The following is a 20,431-nucleotide window of genomic DNA, read 5'->3' as shown; positions in this document are numbered from 1 at the left end:
TTAATGAAAAATGGGGCCCATCATATACTGGAGCATTCCAGATTGGGGACATCAGACACTGGAGCAGCATTTACGGGGCCCATTATACAATGGAGCATTAGAAATGGAGTCATTATATATGGAGCATTATTAGGGCCCATCATACACTGGAGCATCATCCATGAGGCCCATCATATACTGGAGCATTCCAAATGGGGCAGATCAGACACTGGAGCAGCATCTATGGGGCACATTATACACTGGAGCATTAGAAATGGGGCCCATTATATATGGAGCATTATTTGGGACCATAACACACTGGAGCATTGTCCATGGGGACCATCATATACTGTAGCATTATGTGGAGCTCATCATATACTGTATGGAACATTATAGGTGACCAATTATTCTGTATGGAGAAATATATGGAGCTCATTATTCTGTATGGCGCACAATGTGGTGGCCATAATACTGTATGGAGTAATATACTGTCCTTTTTTTTTGAGCTATTGTAAAATTTAAAATAGATCAGTCATGTCATGTAAGCAGTGAAGTATTTGTCATTGTACTATACTTTTTTTCTGTGCCGTATCGGAGCATCATGAATTGTGGTATGTGTTAAAGGGGCGCACTGACATTCTTTGGCCCATGGCACACGAAAACCTGCCGCCAGCCCCTACCCCCCACAACTTTAGCCAAATAAGCCCCAGTTTTCAATGTGTAACTATTATTATGAAGTAAATTAAGGTCGACAAGCGTCAGTTATAAGAATTTATGTTTTTGGCATTGAAATGGCACTGTAGGTGTGTTTACTGTCCTTCACTCCCTGCCGACTTTGCTTCCCCATTGACTTGCATTGGGTTTCGTGTTTCAGTCGGACCCCGACTTTTCCCTATAGTCGGCCGATTTCGTGCGACCCGACGTTTGCAAAAGTCGGGTTTCATGAAACCCGACTTGGCCCTAAAAAAGGCAAAGTCACTCATCTCTACTACAGAGTAAGAAGCTTCCGACATCGAATGGTGAATAGATTATTTTTATCAACTGACAAGATACAAAGTGACTGAAGAAAAGAGAAATGTAAAGCAGGAGTTAGTGATGGCCCCTCGCCTCCATCATCAGTATCTAGTGCCTGCCCCTCGCCTCCATCATCCTCAGTATCTGGTGACCATCCATCAATTGCAAAATGCAAATAAATTTATATAATTTATGAAATGTGATTTTCTGGATTTAATTTTTGATATTCTCTCAATGTTAAAATTAACCCTTAAAATTATAGACTGTTCATGTCTTTATCATTGGGCAAACTTACAAAATCAGCAAGGGATCAAATACTTACCGTATTTTCTTCACTGTACATTGACATAAAGTGAATCATCAGAAGCATTAGAAAACATAATCATCATCTTTATTCTTAGGTAGAAATAGAAAGTAACAATTTACTGACATTGTACATCTGCTACAGAATGTTCGTAAATACACAATGTATCTGTATCTAGAAGAAAAGAAATATGTTTGATAAGAAAGGAAAACATTGAAGGAAATGTCTAATCAGAAATATTTCTACTTGTAAAGCTTTATATGCGCAGGTTATATTTTGTATGGAAGATGATCTAGTCTTCAGCCTGACCTGGTGTGTTCTCATACTGTCTCCTGTATCAGTACAGCCTCATTTATTTTGACTTTGAGATGCTTTTTATGGTGAATCAAAACTGGCCAAACTGTAAACCCATCAGACATCAGATCATGTTCCTCTAATTCCAAGAAATTTAGTAAAATTACATAATAATGTTATTTGAACTTTTGGATGAAAATTGGGTCAACCGAGTTAATTTTTTTCGTCATTTTATGCAATTTCTCCTGAGATGAGGTCAAAACTAGAACCTTCTGTCTTGGCCTCCTCATGACTGCATTAATATGAGTGTTAACATACATGATCTAGGAGAGCGTATTTCAGAAAAGTCCGTGACTACTGGTGGTCAAGAGCCCGCAGCCATGCTCTGTCTAAGGCAAATAACCATGGGCACTGGACACTTGTGACCTCAGTGATGGAGATGTCACATGCTGTCTCTTTTGGTACAGGATAACATTAATGGGGTTACCCAAGATTTAAAAAAATGCAGTAATAGCAATATATGAGTTAAAACCATAAAGTAGGCATTATTACCTAATAAGCCCCTCCCCCACTGTCAGTCACTCCAGCATTTAGTGGTCCCTGCCGGAACTGAAGCGATATCATCACATCCGTCATTCATGACTGACTTCTTTGTAGGTGCACTGTACATTCCAGCATGTCTGCTGAGGTCAGTTACTGGATGCAGCAGTCACATGAGTTTCTCTTCTTCCTCGAGAGGTTTTACTTTATGTGAATGCAGCTCAGACCTGGAGCAGGACCGCAGGACCAGGAACAGTCAATACAAAAACAGCCACAATATCAAAAATATATAAAATAAACCTATAAAAGACGACACACAACGATCCGGACCACATTCTGTGAATTCTGTTTGTTCTTCACATCCTAGCGTTTTATATCCTCAGGACAAAAATATTTTTCTTTGATGTTTCCTCGCTCTTTGATTCCTCTGAGTGGTTGACTAAAAAGCTCATGGTCGCAGGTATCATCCGTCTTGGCTGGTGACTTCTGCCGGCAGCTCGGTCTCTAGATGCTTCTTGATAATTGAGTCGTCTATGGACAATCCTTGAAAGTTCTGCTCTGTGTTGTTGATGTCAGACTCGTCTCTGTTGTTCTCTAGGTTCTCCGGTCCCTCGTAGCAGCCAGAGTCTCGGGGAAGGTGGCAATCTTGACTCACGGATGATGTCTCGGCTACCTCGTCATGTTCGCTGCCGGCTGCAAGAAGCAAATTATCAGTCAAGAAAGTTTCTAACCTTTCAGATTCAGTAAAAATAAGAGCTCAATTCTCCTAGGAAAAATATTTAGTAGTCTATCCTTTTAGCCTCTTAATTTCCTTTCTTTTTTTTTGCATCCATTAAGGCGCCTCATGCAACAGAGATGTGACGTAAGACCTACGAGGTGGGTTTTACTCGGTGGAAAAGGTGTTGAAGAAAGGGAGATGCCTGGAAAAACAGGCTTCCTGCTTCTACAGAGAGCAGAGAAAAGAGAAAAATCATCTGGGTTGAAAGGCAAAATGAGCAATTGTAAGTTCACAGTGCTGTATAATGTGATGACTGCAGTATATTAAGGGGATAAACATGGTGATGGGAGAAGGATGAGGAGGGTGAAGAGGGGAGGAGGGAGAGGAGGAAGAAGAGGATGAGGAGAAAGAAAAGAAGGATGAGGAGGAGGAGGATGGCTTCCTTTACTATATCTGCACTCCTGCTCTTATACTGCACAGTTATCATTTACGTAAAAAAAGTGAGACCCCAAAAACATATTACTAAGGATTTTAATATGTACACTGACCTATAGCAGGGCCGCCATCAAGGCATTACTGCCCTGACTGGCGTATGGGATGGAGACTCGGGACAGAATGCAGACACAGGGCAGGATGGAAACACAGGGGGCAGGATGGAGACACAGGGGGCAGGATGGAGATACATGGTGCAGGATAGGAGAACATATGGCTGGAGCCAGAAATGAGACACACCGGGGCCAGGTTGGGGGATATTATTACCCTAGGGGCTAATTAAGGGATATTATTACTGCAGTGATATATTTATTTTATTTTTTTGAGGATGCTGTTTTAAATGGGGGAGGTGGTCCTGTTACTGTGCAGAGCGACACAATGTCACTTTTTTTCTTCATCTGGTGTAGTTTAGAAGTTGGGAAAAAATTAAGTAATGTGTTCTGCAAGCAGTGCTCTAGATAACTGTGTTATTTCCTGCAGAGACGAGCCCTGGCGGAAGAAGTGATGGCAGTCTGTGCCAGATGAAAAAGAAAAGCGAAGATGAAGGACTTCACCTAGAGGCGTCACTGGTGAGTCAGTGTGTTGCCTGTACAATGACACTATACACTGTATACTATATACAGCAGTCCTGTGTACAATATCACCAGTGATCACAGTATTACCTTTACACTGACACTATATACAGTGCTTCTGTGTATAATGTCATTGATCACTGTAACACAAAACCGTTTAGCACAGCTATAAAGTGGTGGTGCAACAAGTAGGATCCTAGTCCGTAATCATATGAATATAGAAACTTGGCACACACAGTATGTATGATCTCCCTCTTTTGAGCATTATGCAAATGACAGCAGTACAATACATAGTACTGTGATGAAGGTCAATGTGACTGAAAACGTCTATACTGTATGTACTGTATATTAAAAAATCATTTTTTCACTGGAAATCAGTGTGTGCCAAGTTTCTATATTCATTGATCACTTTAAAACCTGTACAATATATACAGCACTCGTGTGAATAATGTCACTGTTGATCACTATATTACCTATACACTAATACTGTATACAAAGCTCCTGTGTATAATGTCACTGCATACTAAGTACAGATTTCCTGTGTATAATGGCACTTATGCTGGTATTAGTATTGCAGGTTTTTTTTATTAATGATCAATATTGTAGTGTTCAATCACTAAGTGGTGGTAATATGTTGTCCGGCCATGGTGTGGTGGTATTTCTTCCTTGTATGTGCTATTATTTGGTCAATATGTGGTGGTAATATGTGGTCTGGTCATGGTGTGGTGGTATTTGTCACTGGTATGTGATATTGTTCGGTCACTGTGGTGGTAATATGTTGTCTGGTCATGGTGTGGTGGTATTTGTTCCTTGTATGTGCTATTATTTGGTCAATATGTGGTGGTAATATGTGGTCTGGTCATGGTGTGGTGGTATTTGTCACTGGTATGTGATATTGTTCGGTCACTGTGGTGGTAATATGTTGTCTGGTCAGGGTGTGGTGGTATTTGTTCCTTGTATGTGGTATTATAGGTCACTATGTGGTGGTAATGATGCCTGGTCTTGGTGCGGTGGTATTATTCCCTTGTATGTGATATTATTGGTAATTTTAAAATTTGAAAAATAAATAAACATATACCTAAATTGTATTGGATATTTCAACAAATGTTTAATAGGTTAGAGTAGAGTAGGGCCCGGCCAATGGCGTCTACCTTGTCATGGTGGCGGCTTAAAAAATCTTTTGGCCAAAACAAAAGTTGCTGGCTATATGTGTGATTTGGTGATGGGAACTGTTAATGTGTGATTTGTAATAAGTGGATTTTTTCCAAGATAGAGCAGTGGGACTGTGGACAGTTCGAGGGTTGGAGGCGGGGCTGAGGGGAAGCCTGGACGGAGTCTCAAGGGGGCCGTGAAAATGTTGCCAGTATGGGAACCCCGAAATTCCTAGTGGCAGCCCTGACCTACAGTGATAACTACTTTCATTCAGGACCGATTGCTCTGGCAACAGATGAGGCTATGATAACTTATAATTTTGACCACCTTACAGCTGGTGATACCAAAATAGACCCCTGACCCCATCCGGCCTCTAAACCCTCTATCATCCTTCTTTGCTTCCATCCCATTGTTTCCACCATCATCCTATGTCCTGTCCTTCTTAGCTTCCATCCCATTGTTTCCCTCATCATCCTATGTCCTGTCCTTCTTTGCTTCCATCCCATTGTTTCCCCCATCATCCTATGTCCTGTCCTTCTTTGCTTCCATCCCATTGTTGCCTCCATCATCCTATGTCCTGTCCTTCTTTGCTACCATCCCATTATTGCCTCCATCATCCTATGTCCTGTCCTACTTTGCTTCCATCCCATTGTTTCCTCCCTCAACCTATGTCCTGTCCTTCTTTGCTTCCATTCCATTGTTGCCTCAATCACCCTATGTTGGGTCCTACTTTGATTCCATTCCATTGTTTCCTCCCTCATTCTATGTCCTGTGCTTCTTTGCTTCCATCCCATTGTTTTCTCAATGAACATGAAATGCAACTTCTCTACGTGCATCACATAATGTTTCCTTACTGTCATAGTCCAGCAGGAATTCCGCGGCGGTGAGGAGCTTGACCACGTGCTGCGGGTCTGTTATATTCAGTTCCACTAGATGACTCTCTGTCAAGTCCTTAAAATCTTCAGTCGTCTGGTAGCCGTTGAGCATGAGGGTTGCAATATGTTCCTATTGATAAAATAACATAACATGAAGATAATCCTAGACACAATGCAATACCTAACGATGGGAGATGGGACAGCTGCAGAAGATTAGAGCAGCACGGTGATAACGAGTGAGGGATGCAAGTCTCCATCATGACTCTATCATACATGAACCAGCCAAGATACAAAAAAGCACAGCGTGGAATGCAATCCCAAAAAACAGGAAGAATCCCATGCCTGAGCCTGAAAGCTGATGTCTTAAGTGGGTAGAAACCTATAGGGTCCATTGAGAAATAGCTCCTTATCTTTGACAAGCCCTGACACTATGACCCTGAATGTCCATAGGGACCACAATAGCTAAGAGGGAACATACTGATATATGTTGAGTTATGGGCTGCCCAAAATCATTAGAAGGGGGATCCCAATTTGGATTTCTGGTATGGACTCCACTTTCCTATATGTGCATATGAACATTTCTTTTAAAGGGTAACACAAACGTAAAGGAATATTCCAGTCTGTGCAAGTAATCACCTGTCCACTAGACGGTTAGATCGGTGTGAATGTGACTGGTGGGACCCAGAATGATCACCAGAACGGTGAGAACAAGACTTCAGCAATGAGGGGGCGAATGGGTTATCGGGATGTGCAAGCACCCTGCCATTCCTTTAGAGTCTCTGGTGCAAAAGATAAGAAGATACCCAAGAACTGCATTACTCTCGGCTATCAGAGAAGGAGAGGCAAAGCAGACATTCAACTGCTCTTGGATGTGGCTTTGTGACCCGTAGAGGATGAGGGACAAAATTCCCCCATTCTGGTGTTCAGCAAGGTGTAACGAACACCGACCTGACAGTCACGACCTATTGATTGGATAGGTAACACCTTACTCTCCTAAAAATAAGCATGAAGGAGGTGAAGTCTGACCTGCATGTTAATCCGTTCCAGCAGTTCCTGTAGACTCTTTGGCTGGGATTTTTTGTTCCGTCCATGTGTGCGGACTCTTTTTGGGTGAACAGTTTCTTCAGGAAGAATATCAACATAGATGAACTTGAAAGATCCAACCTTGTTCTTTAGCATTCCCGTCCAGGTGCCAACGGGCGGCTTCTCAATGATATCGATGATGTCTCCCACCTGAAGACCATAGAAGACAAGTCAGCCCTGTCCAGTAATGTGATAAGATCTCTCAGAACTGTCACATGCCTCTGTATGAACTGGTGACTCCACGGGCGAGGTCGACACGGCTGCTCCCCACCGTCCCTTACTTATCAGTTCCCACCTCCATCAGTTCCCACCTTCTCCCTCGACTTTCTCCTTCTTGTCTAATTCTCCTGAACCCCGCCTGTCCCATCCAAATATTTACTAAAGACTTGGAGTCCGAGTCGTTGTTGCATTTGCTTCTTTTTTTGTCAAGTTTTTGTTTTTCAAATATTTTTAATTTGCACCAAATTCTTCTCTTAATTTCTGCTTTTTCTAAAGTCTATTTCATATGTGATAACTTTTTTTTTTTTTTTTTTTAATTCTGCACGAGGTTTGGGGTTTCCAGATGTTTTCAGCTGATTCATCAATTTGGACTATTAAAAAAAGTCACAACATTTATCACTCAAATATCTCCAGTCCTCCCCATCCTCTACCCTTCCCCCTCCTGGTGTGATCTGATATATACCTGAAAGTTTTGCACAAATGTCACAACTTTTTTTATTCTGCTCAAAATTCATGAACTCAGTGCATTGTCTTGAAGAATTTGGCACAAAAATATCAATAACTAAATCAACATAAAAGATAGAGAAGTTACTTAATAATGCAAATGATGAATTGGACTCTTTTGTATCAATTAAAAGGGACTAACATGGAATCCCCCTTCCCAATAAGCAGACGATGCAGCTCATTAGCTCATTTTATTATGTTCATAACTTCTCCCAACTTAGGGTCTTTTACCCTCTATAACCCCTAGCATGCAGCAGGAGTGAGATTTATTGAATTGCGGCACTGAATAATTGCCTTATAATATAAGGATTTTCCCTACAGGTAACTGTCATGTCTGTGGCACCCAGAGACGTGGCATGGGGTGCACCGCTGCACCCTGCTGAGAACAGAACACGCTCCACATCCTGTTGTGGTGGACGTGTGCATCCTGCCTATCTGGTCTGCTGCAGTAATAGACGCCGTTCAGTCATTAGGGGTCTTGTTTCCTTCATGACATTCCTTTATAACACCCATATTATTTATTACGGCATATTCTCTATTTTGCTGCATTCTTACTCTGAGCTTCAGAGAATCCTTCTCATAAGGACTTGGTGTGAAATCTGTATGGACTTTTGCTTTTCCACAAAATGGACCAGTATAGGGAGGAGCAAGGTTCTCCATATTGATGCTGTCTCTATTACTGAGCGATAAAGGGCTGCACAGCTCGCTGCCTGGAGAGACACACAGAGAAGGAAGGGTTAATAGCGGCTCATTATAACACAACAGCATTTCTATAGCACCATACAGAGACACAAGAGCAATCACTGAATGATGAAGTTACATACGCTTTGTGTTTTGGGGTACAGATATTGGGGTTCCTTGGCTTTCAGTTTCTACCAGAGATTTTGTGTTCGCTTGGACTTCAGAAATGATCTCGGACACCGATCCAGGGATCATTCTGTACATTCACATCTACTGATTCTCCAAATCCAGAACTGATGAGGCCATGGCAGCCCTGCGCTTGATCAGGACACGTCACATCCACTGCTGGACTATGCAGAGGATACAGAGCTGGTGAAGCCATGACAGCCCTGCGCCTGATCGGGATATGTCACATCCACTGCTAGACTGTGCAGAGGTTACAGAACTGGTGAAGCCATGGCAGCCCTGCATCTGATCGGAACACATCACATCCACTGCTGCACTGTGCAGAGGTTACAGAACTGATGAGGCCATGGCAGCCCTGCGCCTGATCGGGACACATCACATCCACTGCTGCACTGTGCAGAGGATACAGAACTGATGAGGCCATGGCAGCCCTGTGCCTGATCGGGACACAACACTTCCACTGCTGCACTGTGCAGAGGATACAGAACTGATGAGGCCATGGCAGCCCTGCGCCTGATCGGGACACGTCACATCCACTGCTGCACTGTGCAGAGGATACAGAACTGATGAGGCCATGGCAGCCCTGTGCCTGATCGGGACACAACACTTCCACTGCTGCACTGTGCAGAGGATACAGAACTGATGAGGCCATGGCAGCCCTGCACCTGATCGGGACACATCACATCCACTGCTGCATTGTGCAGAGGATACAGAACTGATGAGGCCATGGCAGCCCTGCGCTTGATCAGGACACGTCACATCCACTGCTGGACTATGCAGAGGATACAGAGCTGGTGAAGCCATGACAGCCCTGCACCTGATCGGGACACGTCACATTCACTGCTGCACTGTGCAGAGGATACAGAACTGATGAGGCCATGGCAGTCCCTGCGCCTGATCGGGACACATCACATCCACAGCTGCACTGTGCAGAGGATACAGAACTGATGAGGCCATGGCAGCCCTGCGCCTGATCGGGACACATCACATCCACTGCTGCACTGTGCAGAGGATACAGAACTGATGAGGCCATGGCAGCCCTGTGCCTGATCGGGACACAACACTTCCACTGCTGCACTGTGCAGAGGATACAGAACTGATGAGGCCATGGCAGCCCTGCACCTGATCGGGACACGTCACATCCACTGCTGCACTGTGCAGAGGATACAGAACTGATGAGGCCATGGCAGTCCCTGCGCCTGATTGGGTACACGTCACATCCACTGCTGCACTGTGTAGAGGATACAGAACTGATGAGGCCATGGCAGCCCTGCGCCTGATTGGGACACATCACATCCACTGCTGCATTGTGCAGAGGATACAGAACTGATGAGGCCATGGCAGCCCTGCGCCTGATCGGGACACATCACATCCACTGCTGCACTGTGCAGAGGATACAGAACTGATGAGGCCATGGCAGCCCTGCGCCTGATCGGGACAAGTCACATCCACTGCTGCACTGTGCAGAGGATACAGAACTGATGAGGCCATGGCAGCCCTGCGCCTGATCGGGACACATCACATCCACTGCTGCACTGTGCAGAGGATACAGAACTGATGAGGCCATGGCAGCCCTGTGCCTGATCGGGACACATCACATCCACTGCTGCACTGTGCAGAGGATACAGAACTGATGAGGCCATTGCAGCCCTGCGCCTTATCGGGACACATCACATCCACTGCTGCACTGTGCAGAGGATACAGAACTGATGAGGCCATGGCAGCCCTGTGCCTGATCGGGACACATCACATCCACAGCTGCACTGTGCAGAGGATACAGAACTGATGAGGCCATTGCAGCCCTGCGCCTTATCGGGACACATCACATCCACTGCTGCACTGTGCAGAGGATACAGAACTGGAAGCAAAGACGCCACAGAAATTTTATTTCCGCTTTATTCCACTATCACATCATGTGTTCAGTTCAACATGATGAATTTGGTGGAAAGTCATCTTTCAATAAGGAAATGTGAAATCCAAACTCTATCCTGAAGGATGATTGGAATTGTATATAGTATGAGGATTATTGCACCTAATGATTGGAATATTTGATATAGAAAATGTACTGAACTCACCACTAGAAGTCTGCCTGCTGACTGATGTGTGATGGTGGTCCTCAGGATCTGAGAAATTTCTTGGAAAGCTTCTGTCCATGCTCCCATCTGGGGAATCTGGTGACATAGACCCTTGTTCTCCATGTTCTCCCTACAACAGAAAATATCTAAAATGCATAAAAATGTGAACAGTTTATATACAAATAAAAGAAAGATAAATGGAAGGCACAAATATTTATGTTTAAAATTTCTCTATACAGGGAACTCCCCCTAGTGGTGGTTGCCGACAGGTCTTATCATGTATCTCTGTATACAGGGAGCTCCCCCTAGTGGTGGCTGCAGCAAGAATCTTATCATGTATCTCTGCATTCATGGAGCTCTCCCTAGTGGTGGCTGCAGATAGGATCTCATCATGTATCTCTGTATACAGGGAGCTCCCCCTAGTGGTGGCTGCAGACAGGATATTATCATGTATCTCTGTATACAAGGAGCTCCCCCCAATGGCGGCTGCAGGCAGAATCTTATGTATTTCTGTATACAGGGAGCTCCCCCTAGTGGTGGCTGCAGACAGGATATTATCATGTATCTCTGTATACAAGGAGCTCCCCCCAATGGCGGCTGCAGGCAGAATCTTATGTATTTCTGTATACAGGGAGCTCCCCCTAGTGGTGGCTGCAGACAGGATCTTATAATGTATCTCTGTATACAGGGAGCTCCCGCTTGTGGTGGCTGCATACAGGATCTTATCATGTATCTCTGTATCCAGGGAGCTCCACCTTGTGGTGGCTGCAAACAGAATCTTATCATGCATCTCTGTATACAGGGAGCTCCCCCTAGTGGTGGCTGCAGACAGGATCTTATTCTGTTTCTCTATATACAAGGAGCTCCCACTAGTGGTGGCTGCAGATAGGTCTTAACATGTATCTCTGTATACAAGGAGCTCCTCCTAGTGGTGGCTGCAGACAGGATCTTATCATGTATCTCTGTATACAGGGAGCTCCCCCTAGTAATGGCTGCAAACAGAATCTTATCATGTATTTCTGTATACAGGGAGCTCCCCCTAGTAATGGCTGCAAACAGAATCTTATCATGTATCTCTGTAAACAGAGAGCTCCCCCTAGTGGTGGCTGCATACAGAATCTTATCATATATCTCTATATACAGGGAGCTCCCCCTAGTGGTAGCTACATACAGAAAGAATCTTATGTATCTCTCTGTACAGGGAGCTCCCCCTAGTGGTGGTTGCAGACAGGATCTCATCATTTATCTCTGTATACAGGGAGCTCCCCCTAGTGGTGGCTGCAGACAGAATCTTATCATGTATCTCTGTATACAGGGAACTTCCCCTAGTGGTGGTTGGAGACAGGATCTCATCATATATCTCTGTATACAGGGAGCTCCCCCTAGTGGTTGCTACAGACAGGATCTTATCATGTATCTCTGCATACAGGGAGCTCCTCCTAGTGGTAGCTACATACAGAAAGAATCTTATGTATTTCTGTGTGCAGGGAGCTCCTCTTAGTGGTGGCTGTAGGTATATAGACTACTATTATATACCTTTCTGCAGAGTATTTGGATCTTTATATAGGAATAAAATGAACTCTGTCCCTATTAAGATATATTAAACAATTATGGAGTTCCATAATTTTGATGTACTGTATGTGAATGGATATCAAGGTTACCCTATTATCCACAGCACAATTCAGAAGAGCCCGATTCTTGGGGTAAGAAACTGAGTGAGAGGGTGCTGATCCAGGATGGTCTCATAATAACCTTTGAATTCGATCTTTTCTTACTTTTGACTCCGCAAAAACTCTCACTGTTTCTCTTATTCATTCTCGTCTCGACTATTGTAACTCTCTTCTAATCGGTCTCCCTCTTACCAAACTCTCCCCCCTCCAATCTGTCTTGAATGCTGCAGCCAGGATCATATTCCTCGCCAATCGTTACACCGATGCCTCTACCTTGTGCCAGTCATTACACTGGCTACCCATCCACTCCAGAATCCAGTACAAACTTATTACCCTCACCCACAAAGCTCTCCATGGCTCAGCACCACCCTACATCTCCTCCCTCGTTTCAGTATACCACCCTACCCGTGGCCTCCATTCTGCTGATGACCTGAGGTTAGCATCCTCAATAATCAGAACCTCCCACTCCTGTCTCCAAGACTATACACGTGCTGCGCCAATTCTTTGGAATGCACTTCCCAGGTCAATACGACTAGTCCCCAATCCCTACAATTATAAGCGTTCCCTGAAAATGCATTTATTCAGACTGGCCTACTGCCTCAACACATTAACCTAATCTATCCCTGTGTGGCACAGCCAAAAGTTTTACCATAACCAGGTTCCCCGCATCATGTTCCCACATGCTTTATGCATCCATTAGCCCTCTGTGTCCGTACTGTTACACACTTAACATTATGGCTGGTCCGAACAATGAAGGCAATTGTTACCACCCACCTTTCGTGTCTACCTCTTTCCTCATAGACTGTAAGCTTGCGAGCAGGGCCCTCATTCCTCTTGGTATCTGTTATGATCTATGTGATTATCGTTATGCTGTAATGTCTATTGTCTGTACAAGTCCCCTCTGAAATGTAAAGTGCTGCAGAATATGTCGGCGCTATAGAAATAACATTTATTATTATTATTGATTTTGATGGTCATATGACCATGGTTATGAGGCTGATCTCTATTAATGATTAAATACAGGAAAGGACAATTGGGGCTGCATCATCACAACTTACAGTTCATTCACTCATCTTATTCTCACCATTTCATCAGCCATCGCCTTTATCATAACTTTTCCTGACTTTCTGTTCATTGTTCGAGATATAACGGCTCGCCATTTCTTGCTAAACTTGCCTCCGCTAGTTTTACCTTCTTCTGCTACTTGGGCATCAGATGGATTCTCATTTTCAGGAATCTACAGTGAATAAAAGAAATGAATAATTTGGATTATAGAATGTTTAGTATGAAGAGCGGGAAACAGTTGGATAATATAGTGTAGATGAGCCTGACTCAAAATCCCTTCCTGAGGCTGTTGTCACATGATGCCTGCAGCCACCACTAGAGGGAGCGCATTGCAGACAGAGTTACTACTGTATCTATGAGAAACGCGTGTACCAGCCATATAAGTGGAACTCAGCAGATGGGGGTCTTAGGGAATGTTTCCATGGTCAGTAAACCCTGCGAGTTGGACGCTGCGTACAGCAGCAGTGTCAAACCCACAGTGGCAAGATGTTACAGCATAGTGAAGGGGATTTCAAGAAATCCCATCTCCACTATGTGTGTAGGGACGCCTCCGGCATCCCTGCATAAGCGGACATGTGGCACGTATTTATTGACCGCAACATGTCTATTTATCTCGCGGATACGCTCAGTCCCCGCAAGATAAAGTCACCCATACAATGTAATGGGACACGGTGATTCCGCACGGTTCAATGAACACGAAGAATCACCTGCGTTCAAAAGCCGGCAGTACTTTGGAAGGAAAGGACATGTTCTGCATCCAAAGTGCTGCCAATTACTGACTGTGGAAACATACCCTTACTAAAAATCCTGCCATGGGTCCTTCTAACGTCTCACACAGTCTGCGACCTGTTTTGGGGCTTTTGACTGTTAGGGTGTGTGCACATGTTGCAGATTTGCTTGCAGAATTTTCTGCACAGAATCTGCACCTCTTGGCAGAAAACGCAGTTAAAAATCTGCACGTTTTTGATGCATTTTTTATGCAGATTTTCATGCAGTTTTTTCATTTGGATTGTATGCGTTTTTGTAAGCTAAATAAAGATATGTCATTTATAAAAAAAAAAAAAAAAAAAGAAGATTTGTGATGTAATTTCTGGTCCAACCACCTTTTTTACATTTGTCCAACCCCCACTCCATTACACACACAGATAGATAGATAGATGCTGCACAATATAGACAAAAAGAATACAGCAGCACATGTGCATGAATCTAGGCCATGTGAAAACACAGAAAAACATTAAAACCATTCAATTTAGATAATAATCCTCAAAAATATTTTTTTCAAAAATTTTTTTAAACTTACAGTAAGATGAAAATGAAGGTTCTTAGTGCACAAATTGGCCAATTCATGTAAGCCCATCAACCATGGCAAGGTGACCTCCCCCTGATGGGTCCCTGCTCTACCGTACATGAGCCACTTCTGGGCCACCAGCCTACAATTTTGGACAAACATGTCACTACCGGGCTAAGCCTACAATTTATGGGTAGGTAAAGCTGAGTATATCTAAATTGAATGGTTTTAATGTTTTTCTGTGTTTTCATATGGCCTAGATTCTTGCACATGTGCTGCTGTGTTCTTTTTGTCTAGATAGATAGATATGGGATAGATAGATAGATAGATATGGGATAGATAGAATATCTGACGACCACACATGGCTAAATAACGATGTATATGGCCGGATTAACACGCCTATCATCAATTACCACATAGAATCATAGAAAAACGATGATCAAAAAGCAATAGTCTCATAAAAAATATTTTTTATTAGAATATTATTAAAATTCATATAGCCAAATATCCAGCAGGTGGGATTGCACAAAAACACTTGTCACTCACAATACTCGTACGACGCACAAGGGCCAACAGAGACAGCTGTATGTTAAGTAATCAATCAATCCATGATTGTCACGTGCCCCGTCCTGTGTGACACGGCCAGCAGGCCGGTAACTAATACAACAGGACATGGCACGTGTAATTGTCCAGTGTGACGCGACCCGCAGGCCGGTAACTAATACAAGCAGACAAGGGGTAGGGAAACATTTACAACAGTAGGCCCTGCGATAGGGAACGGGGGATGTGGAGACCTCCTGCACTCCCCTGAGTCAGTGTCCCTAACACTCCTAACGTTCCCTATGCTGGTTCCGCACTGGGCACCGATCACGAACTTGTCGCCCTAGCACACCCTACACCTATCCCTTACTAGGGAGCTGGGTGGTGCAGGCACTGGCCCCACCGCTGTACTAACACCAACATGAGGAAAAGTGACAAACAGGGAAACAATTAGCTTTGCTCTGATGCACTTGCTCCAGGCAACGGAGTCCAACACCTGAGTGCATCTTCCTCCCACCGTGTCCAACATCTGGGTGCAGCTGTCCAGCAACAGAGTCCAGCATCTGAGTGCAGCTTCCAGCAAAAGAGTCCAGCAACTGAGTGCAGCTGTCCAGCAACGGAGTCCAGTACCTGAGTGCAGCTTCCAGCAAAAGAGTCCAGCAACTGAGTGCAGCTTTACACCATAGCTGCCACTCCACCAAGCTTTGCAAGAATTCTTCACTGACACCATAGCTGCCACTCCACCATGCTTTACACAAACTCCTCGCTGACACCATAGAGTCCAGCACCTGAGTGCAGCTTCCAGCAAAAAAAGAGTCCAGCAACTGAGTGAAGCTCTACACCATACCCGGTGTCAAAGAGAGGCTCTCCCTATTAACCCCTGCACCATCTGATACAAATCCGGAATACACCATGACAGTACCCCTCTTTCAACGGGGGGCCTCCGGACCCCCAGGCCTCCCCAGATATCGCGCATGATATGCCCTAACCAGACGATCTGCGTGTACTGACCTGGCCAGTACCCATGATCGATCCTCTGGACCATACCCCTTCCAATGGATGAGATACTGCAGAGAACCATGAACCCATCGAGATTGCACAATGTTTTGTACCTCAAATTCCAGATGGCCGTCCACCGAAACGGGGGGCGGTAAAGGTGTGGGTTCTTCCCTTACCGAGCCTACGGGTTTGAGTAACGATCTATGAAAAACGTTATGCAGCTTCAAAAAAGGCGGAAGGAGCAAGCGATAGGCCACTGGGTTAATCACTTCCGTAATTACATAGGGACCAATGAATTTGGGACCCAGCTTTGCGGACGGCAGTTTTAAAGTTATGTTTCGAGTCAAGAGCCATACCTTATCCCCACAATGTAGGGTCTGACCCAGATCTCTCTTATTATCAGCAAAGTGTTTGTACTTTTCCTGCGCCTTCTCAATACTTGCTCGAACCTTAGCCCATAGAACACCAATCTGTCTGACCAAATCTTCGGCCCCCGGACAGTTTGAATCCAAACGAGAAAACTCACCAAAATGCGGATTTAATCCCAGATTAATGAAAAAAGGAGACCTACCAGCAGATTGATTAATCCGATTATTAAAAGTTTACTCTGCCAAGGGCAATGCGTCGCACCAGTCATCTTGCAATGTTGAAGTCAAACACCGGAGGATTTGTTCCAATGACTGATTGGTGCGCTCTGTTTGTCCATTGCTCTCCGGATGGTATGCTGAGGAGAAAGACAGAGAAATCCCCAACTTCCTACAAAAAGTTTGCCAAAATTTTGCTACAAATTGTGTCCCCCTATCGGACACTATATTAGTAGGTACCCCATGGAGACGAATAATTTGAGAAAGAAAATGTTTTGAAAAAACCTCAGCTGAGGGTAGTTTGGCCATGGGTACGAAATGTGCCATCTTTGAGAATCTATCCACGACTACCCAGACCACCATATTACCCCGGGATGGAGGGAGATTGGTGATGAAGTCCATGGACAGATGAGTGCATGGTCTTCTCGGAATTGGTAAAGGTACCAATTCCCTGGCTGGCCGGAGATGAGAGCTCTTAGAATGGGCGCAAACCCCACAGGCTGTGACATATTCCTTAATTTTTATAGACATAGATGGCCACCAAAACACTCTTTTCACTGCCTCACATGTGGCCGCAATACCTGGGTGAGCCCCCAACTTAGAGTCATGAAATTCTCGTAACAATTCGGAACATAGATGCTGTGGTACAAACAATCGATGAGGAGGCTTAGCCCTGGGAGCTAAAGATTGAGCCCCCACAATCTCCCGCTCTAATTCTGACGATAACTCTGCAATAACCACCCCGGGTTGAAGAATGGATGACGGTGGCTCGGGGGCAGACAATGGTTCAAAACTTTGTGACAAAGCATCTGTCTTCACGTTCTTAGATCCAGGCCGGAACGTAATAGAGAACCGGAACTGAGAAAAAAAAAAGTGACCACCGGGCCTGTCTGGGAGTCAATCTTTTCGGTGTTTTAATGTACTCCAGATTTTTGTGGTCACTGATGACCGTAATTGGATGTTCTTCTCCCTCCAAAAAGTGCCTCCATTCTTCAAACGCTAGTTTTATTGCCAGGAGCTCCCTATTTCCCACATTGTAATTTCTCTCCGCTGGAGAGAATTTTTTGGAAAGAAATGCACAGGGTCTGAGATTGGTCAGAGTAGCTGGTCCCTGAGACAACACAGCCCCGACCCTTACCTCGGAAGCATCGACCTCCACCACAAAAGGCAGGGATGGATCAGGTTGTATCAGTATCGGCGCGGACATAGAACAATTCTTTAAAACCAAAAAGGATTGTTTGGCCGGGAGAGACCAATTCTTGATATTGGCCCCTTTATATGTGAGATCGGTGAGGGGTTTCACTATCTGTGAAAAGCCCTTAATAAATCTTCGATAATAATTTGCGAACCCCAAAAAGCCCTGAAGACCCTTTAGGTACTGGCGTTGAACCCACTCTGCAATAGCCTGCACCTTTTTGGGATCCATCCGAAACCCCTGTGGAGAAATTATAAACCCTAAAAAGGTTAGCTCCTGAACAAAGAATGTACACTTTTCCAATTTGACAAACAATTGATTTTCTCTCATGTGATAAATGAGAGTGTTCATCAGGTAAATAAATCAAAATATCGTCCAAATAAATGACAACAAAGCGACCAATTAGGTCCATGAATATTACATTGATGAAGTTTTGAAAAACTGCTGGAGCATTAGCGAGACCAAACGGCATCACAAGGTTTTCAAATAACCCCTCCGTGGTGAGAAAAGCCGTTTTCCATTCATCCCCCTCTTTTATTTGTATCAAATTATACGACCCCTAAGATCTAGTTTAGAGAACCACTTTGCCCCTGAGAGTTGGTTACACAGATCTGGAATCAGGGGTAAAGGATATGCATTCTTGATGGTAATCTTGTTGAGTTCCCGAAAGTCGAGGCAGGGACGCAGGCTACCATCTCTCTTTTTGACAAAGAAGAACCCTGCAGCTACCGGGGAAACTGAAGGTCTAATATGACCTTTACGGAGGCTTTCTGCTATATAATCTTTCATTGCCAGACGCTCGGGTCCTGACAAATTAAACAGACGGGCTTTAGGTAATTTGGCCCAAGGGATCAGGTCAATGGTGCAATCGTATGGCCTGTGTGGGGGTAACGCCTCGGCCTCACTTTCGGAGAACACGTCCTCAAACTCCTTCAGGTATTCCGGAATATCCTCCAGATCAAAAAGAAGACTCAAAGACAGGTTTTGCAGGGGAAACACAACACACAGTTTTATAGGAACAGTCAATACAATCCGGGCCCCATTTAATAATTATTCTCTTCTCCCAGTCAATTACTGGGTTGTGCCGTTGAAGCCACGGCATACCCAACACCAACCTTTCGGGCAGATTGTCCATCACAAAACATCTCATGTCCTCAACATGGGAGGAACCAACCTGTAACATGAAATTATTGGTAACATAACAGATACCCGAACGGGTGAGAGGGGAAGAGTCAATGGCTACGATTTTCAGGGGGGTCTCCAACCTGACTGTCCCTACCTTGACCCTGGAGATGGTGCTGGAACTGATTAAGTTCAGGGATGAACCGCAGTCCACCAAGGCTGTAGAAATAAAACGGTTACTGTCTACCACCAGTTCGATATTAAACAAAAGCTTAGGGCATGAGGAAGTAAGTACCTGAGGGACTGGGCAGCCTCCTCGGTCACTACCCAGACCTAGTAGTTTCCCGACGGCTTGGCAGAGGCCGGACAAGACGGACCGTCTCTCCTCCAGTGTCCTGATTCCCCGCAGTAGAAACATAGTTGTTTATCCCGCCGACGTCTCCTCTCCTTTTCTCTGATCGAGGTGGCGCCAATTTCCATGTTCATAGAGCTGGCCTCCACCTCCTTGCTTCCAGAGAACAGAGATATTTCGGTGTGCCTCACTCCTCTGGCTCTCAGCCGGCGATCCATCCGTACCGCCTGGATCATGGCCTCGTCCAGATTATCGGGAGGCGGGTGCAAGGCCAGGGAGTCCTGAAGGCGTTCTGACAGACCTCTACGAAACAGTCCCCGGAGTGCTGCATCATTTCAAGTAACTTTGGCTGACCATCGCCGAAACTCCGCACAGAACCACTCCGCAGAGTGTCGACCCTGACGTGCACTCATCACCATGTCCTCCGCCAGGCGTACTCTGTCAGGTTTGTCATAAATACGGCCCAAGGCCTCAAAAAACGCATCTACAGTCATACGTTCAGGTGCTGTATGTGCTAATGAAAATGCCCAAGCTTGAGGGGCACCCCACAGCAAGTAAATCACTACCCCCACCCTTTGAAATTCTCCCCCAGACAAACGGGGCCTCAGGGAGAAGAACAATTTGCATCCCTCCCGAAATGCCCTGAACTCCTTTTTGTCTCCGGAAAAGAAATCAGGTAATTTAACCGGAGACTCAGGAGACGAGAGGGACACCTCTATGCTCTCAGGAGCCATAGCCCCTTGCACTGTACTAACCAGCTGTTGCTGAGTGTGGGCCAGGCTGCGTTGTTCCACATTCATCTTTTGGAACATTTGTGAGAGCTGTTTCACTTGCCTGCACTGGATCCATGACTATAGTAAAAGCCCCTCTATACACACACCCATCTGGTAAGAAGAAAGGAAAAGAACGGTATCGGTCGGTTAAAATG

At 44.8% G+C, this 20,431-nt stretch overlaps 1 protein-coding gene across 2 annotated transcripts in view; it reads right to left on the bottom strand.

The window, feature by feature from the left end:
* Positions 1-1,362: 1,362 nt before the first annotated feature.
* Positions 1,363-20,431, bottom strand: part of SASH3 (SAM and SH3 domain containing 3) — a 78,251-nt gene continuing 59,182 nt past the window's right edge. For both annotated transcript variants that reach the window (XM_073589863.1, XM_073589864.1), the window contains 6 exons: positions 13,443-13,595; positions 10,689-10,818; positions 8,302-8,456; positions 6,967-7,173; positions 5,920-6,070; positions 1,363-2,824 (listed from right to left, as the gene is read on the bottom strand). In XM_073589863.1, coding sequence (XP_073445964.1) covers positions 2,595-2,824; positions 5,920-6,070; positions 6,967-7,173; positions 8,302-8,456; positions 10,689-10,818; positions 13,443-13,595 — 1,026 coding nt within the window. In that variant the 3' untranslated portion in view covers positions 1,363-2,594. The remainder of the gene's footprint in view (positions 2,825-5,919; positions 6,071-6,966; positions 7,174-8,301; positions 8,457-10,688; positions 10,819-13,442; positions 13,596-20,431) is intronic.

The sequence above is a fragment of the Dendrobates tinctorius genome, unplaced genomic scaffold (genome assembly GCF_039654945.1).
Source record: "Dendrobates tinctorius isolate UK_male_01 unplaced genomic scaffold, ASM3965494v1 ptg000114l, whole genome shotgun sequence".
NCBI lineage: Eukaryota > Metazoa > Chordata > Amphibia > Anura > Dendrobatidae > Dendrobates > Dendrobates tinctorius.
The sequence above is the reverse complement of the archived record's forward strand: the minus strand, read 5'-3'. Positions and strand labels throughout refer to the sequence as shown.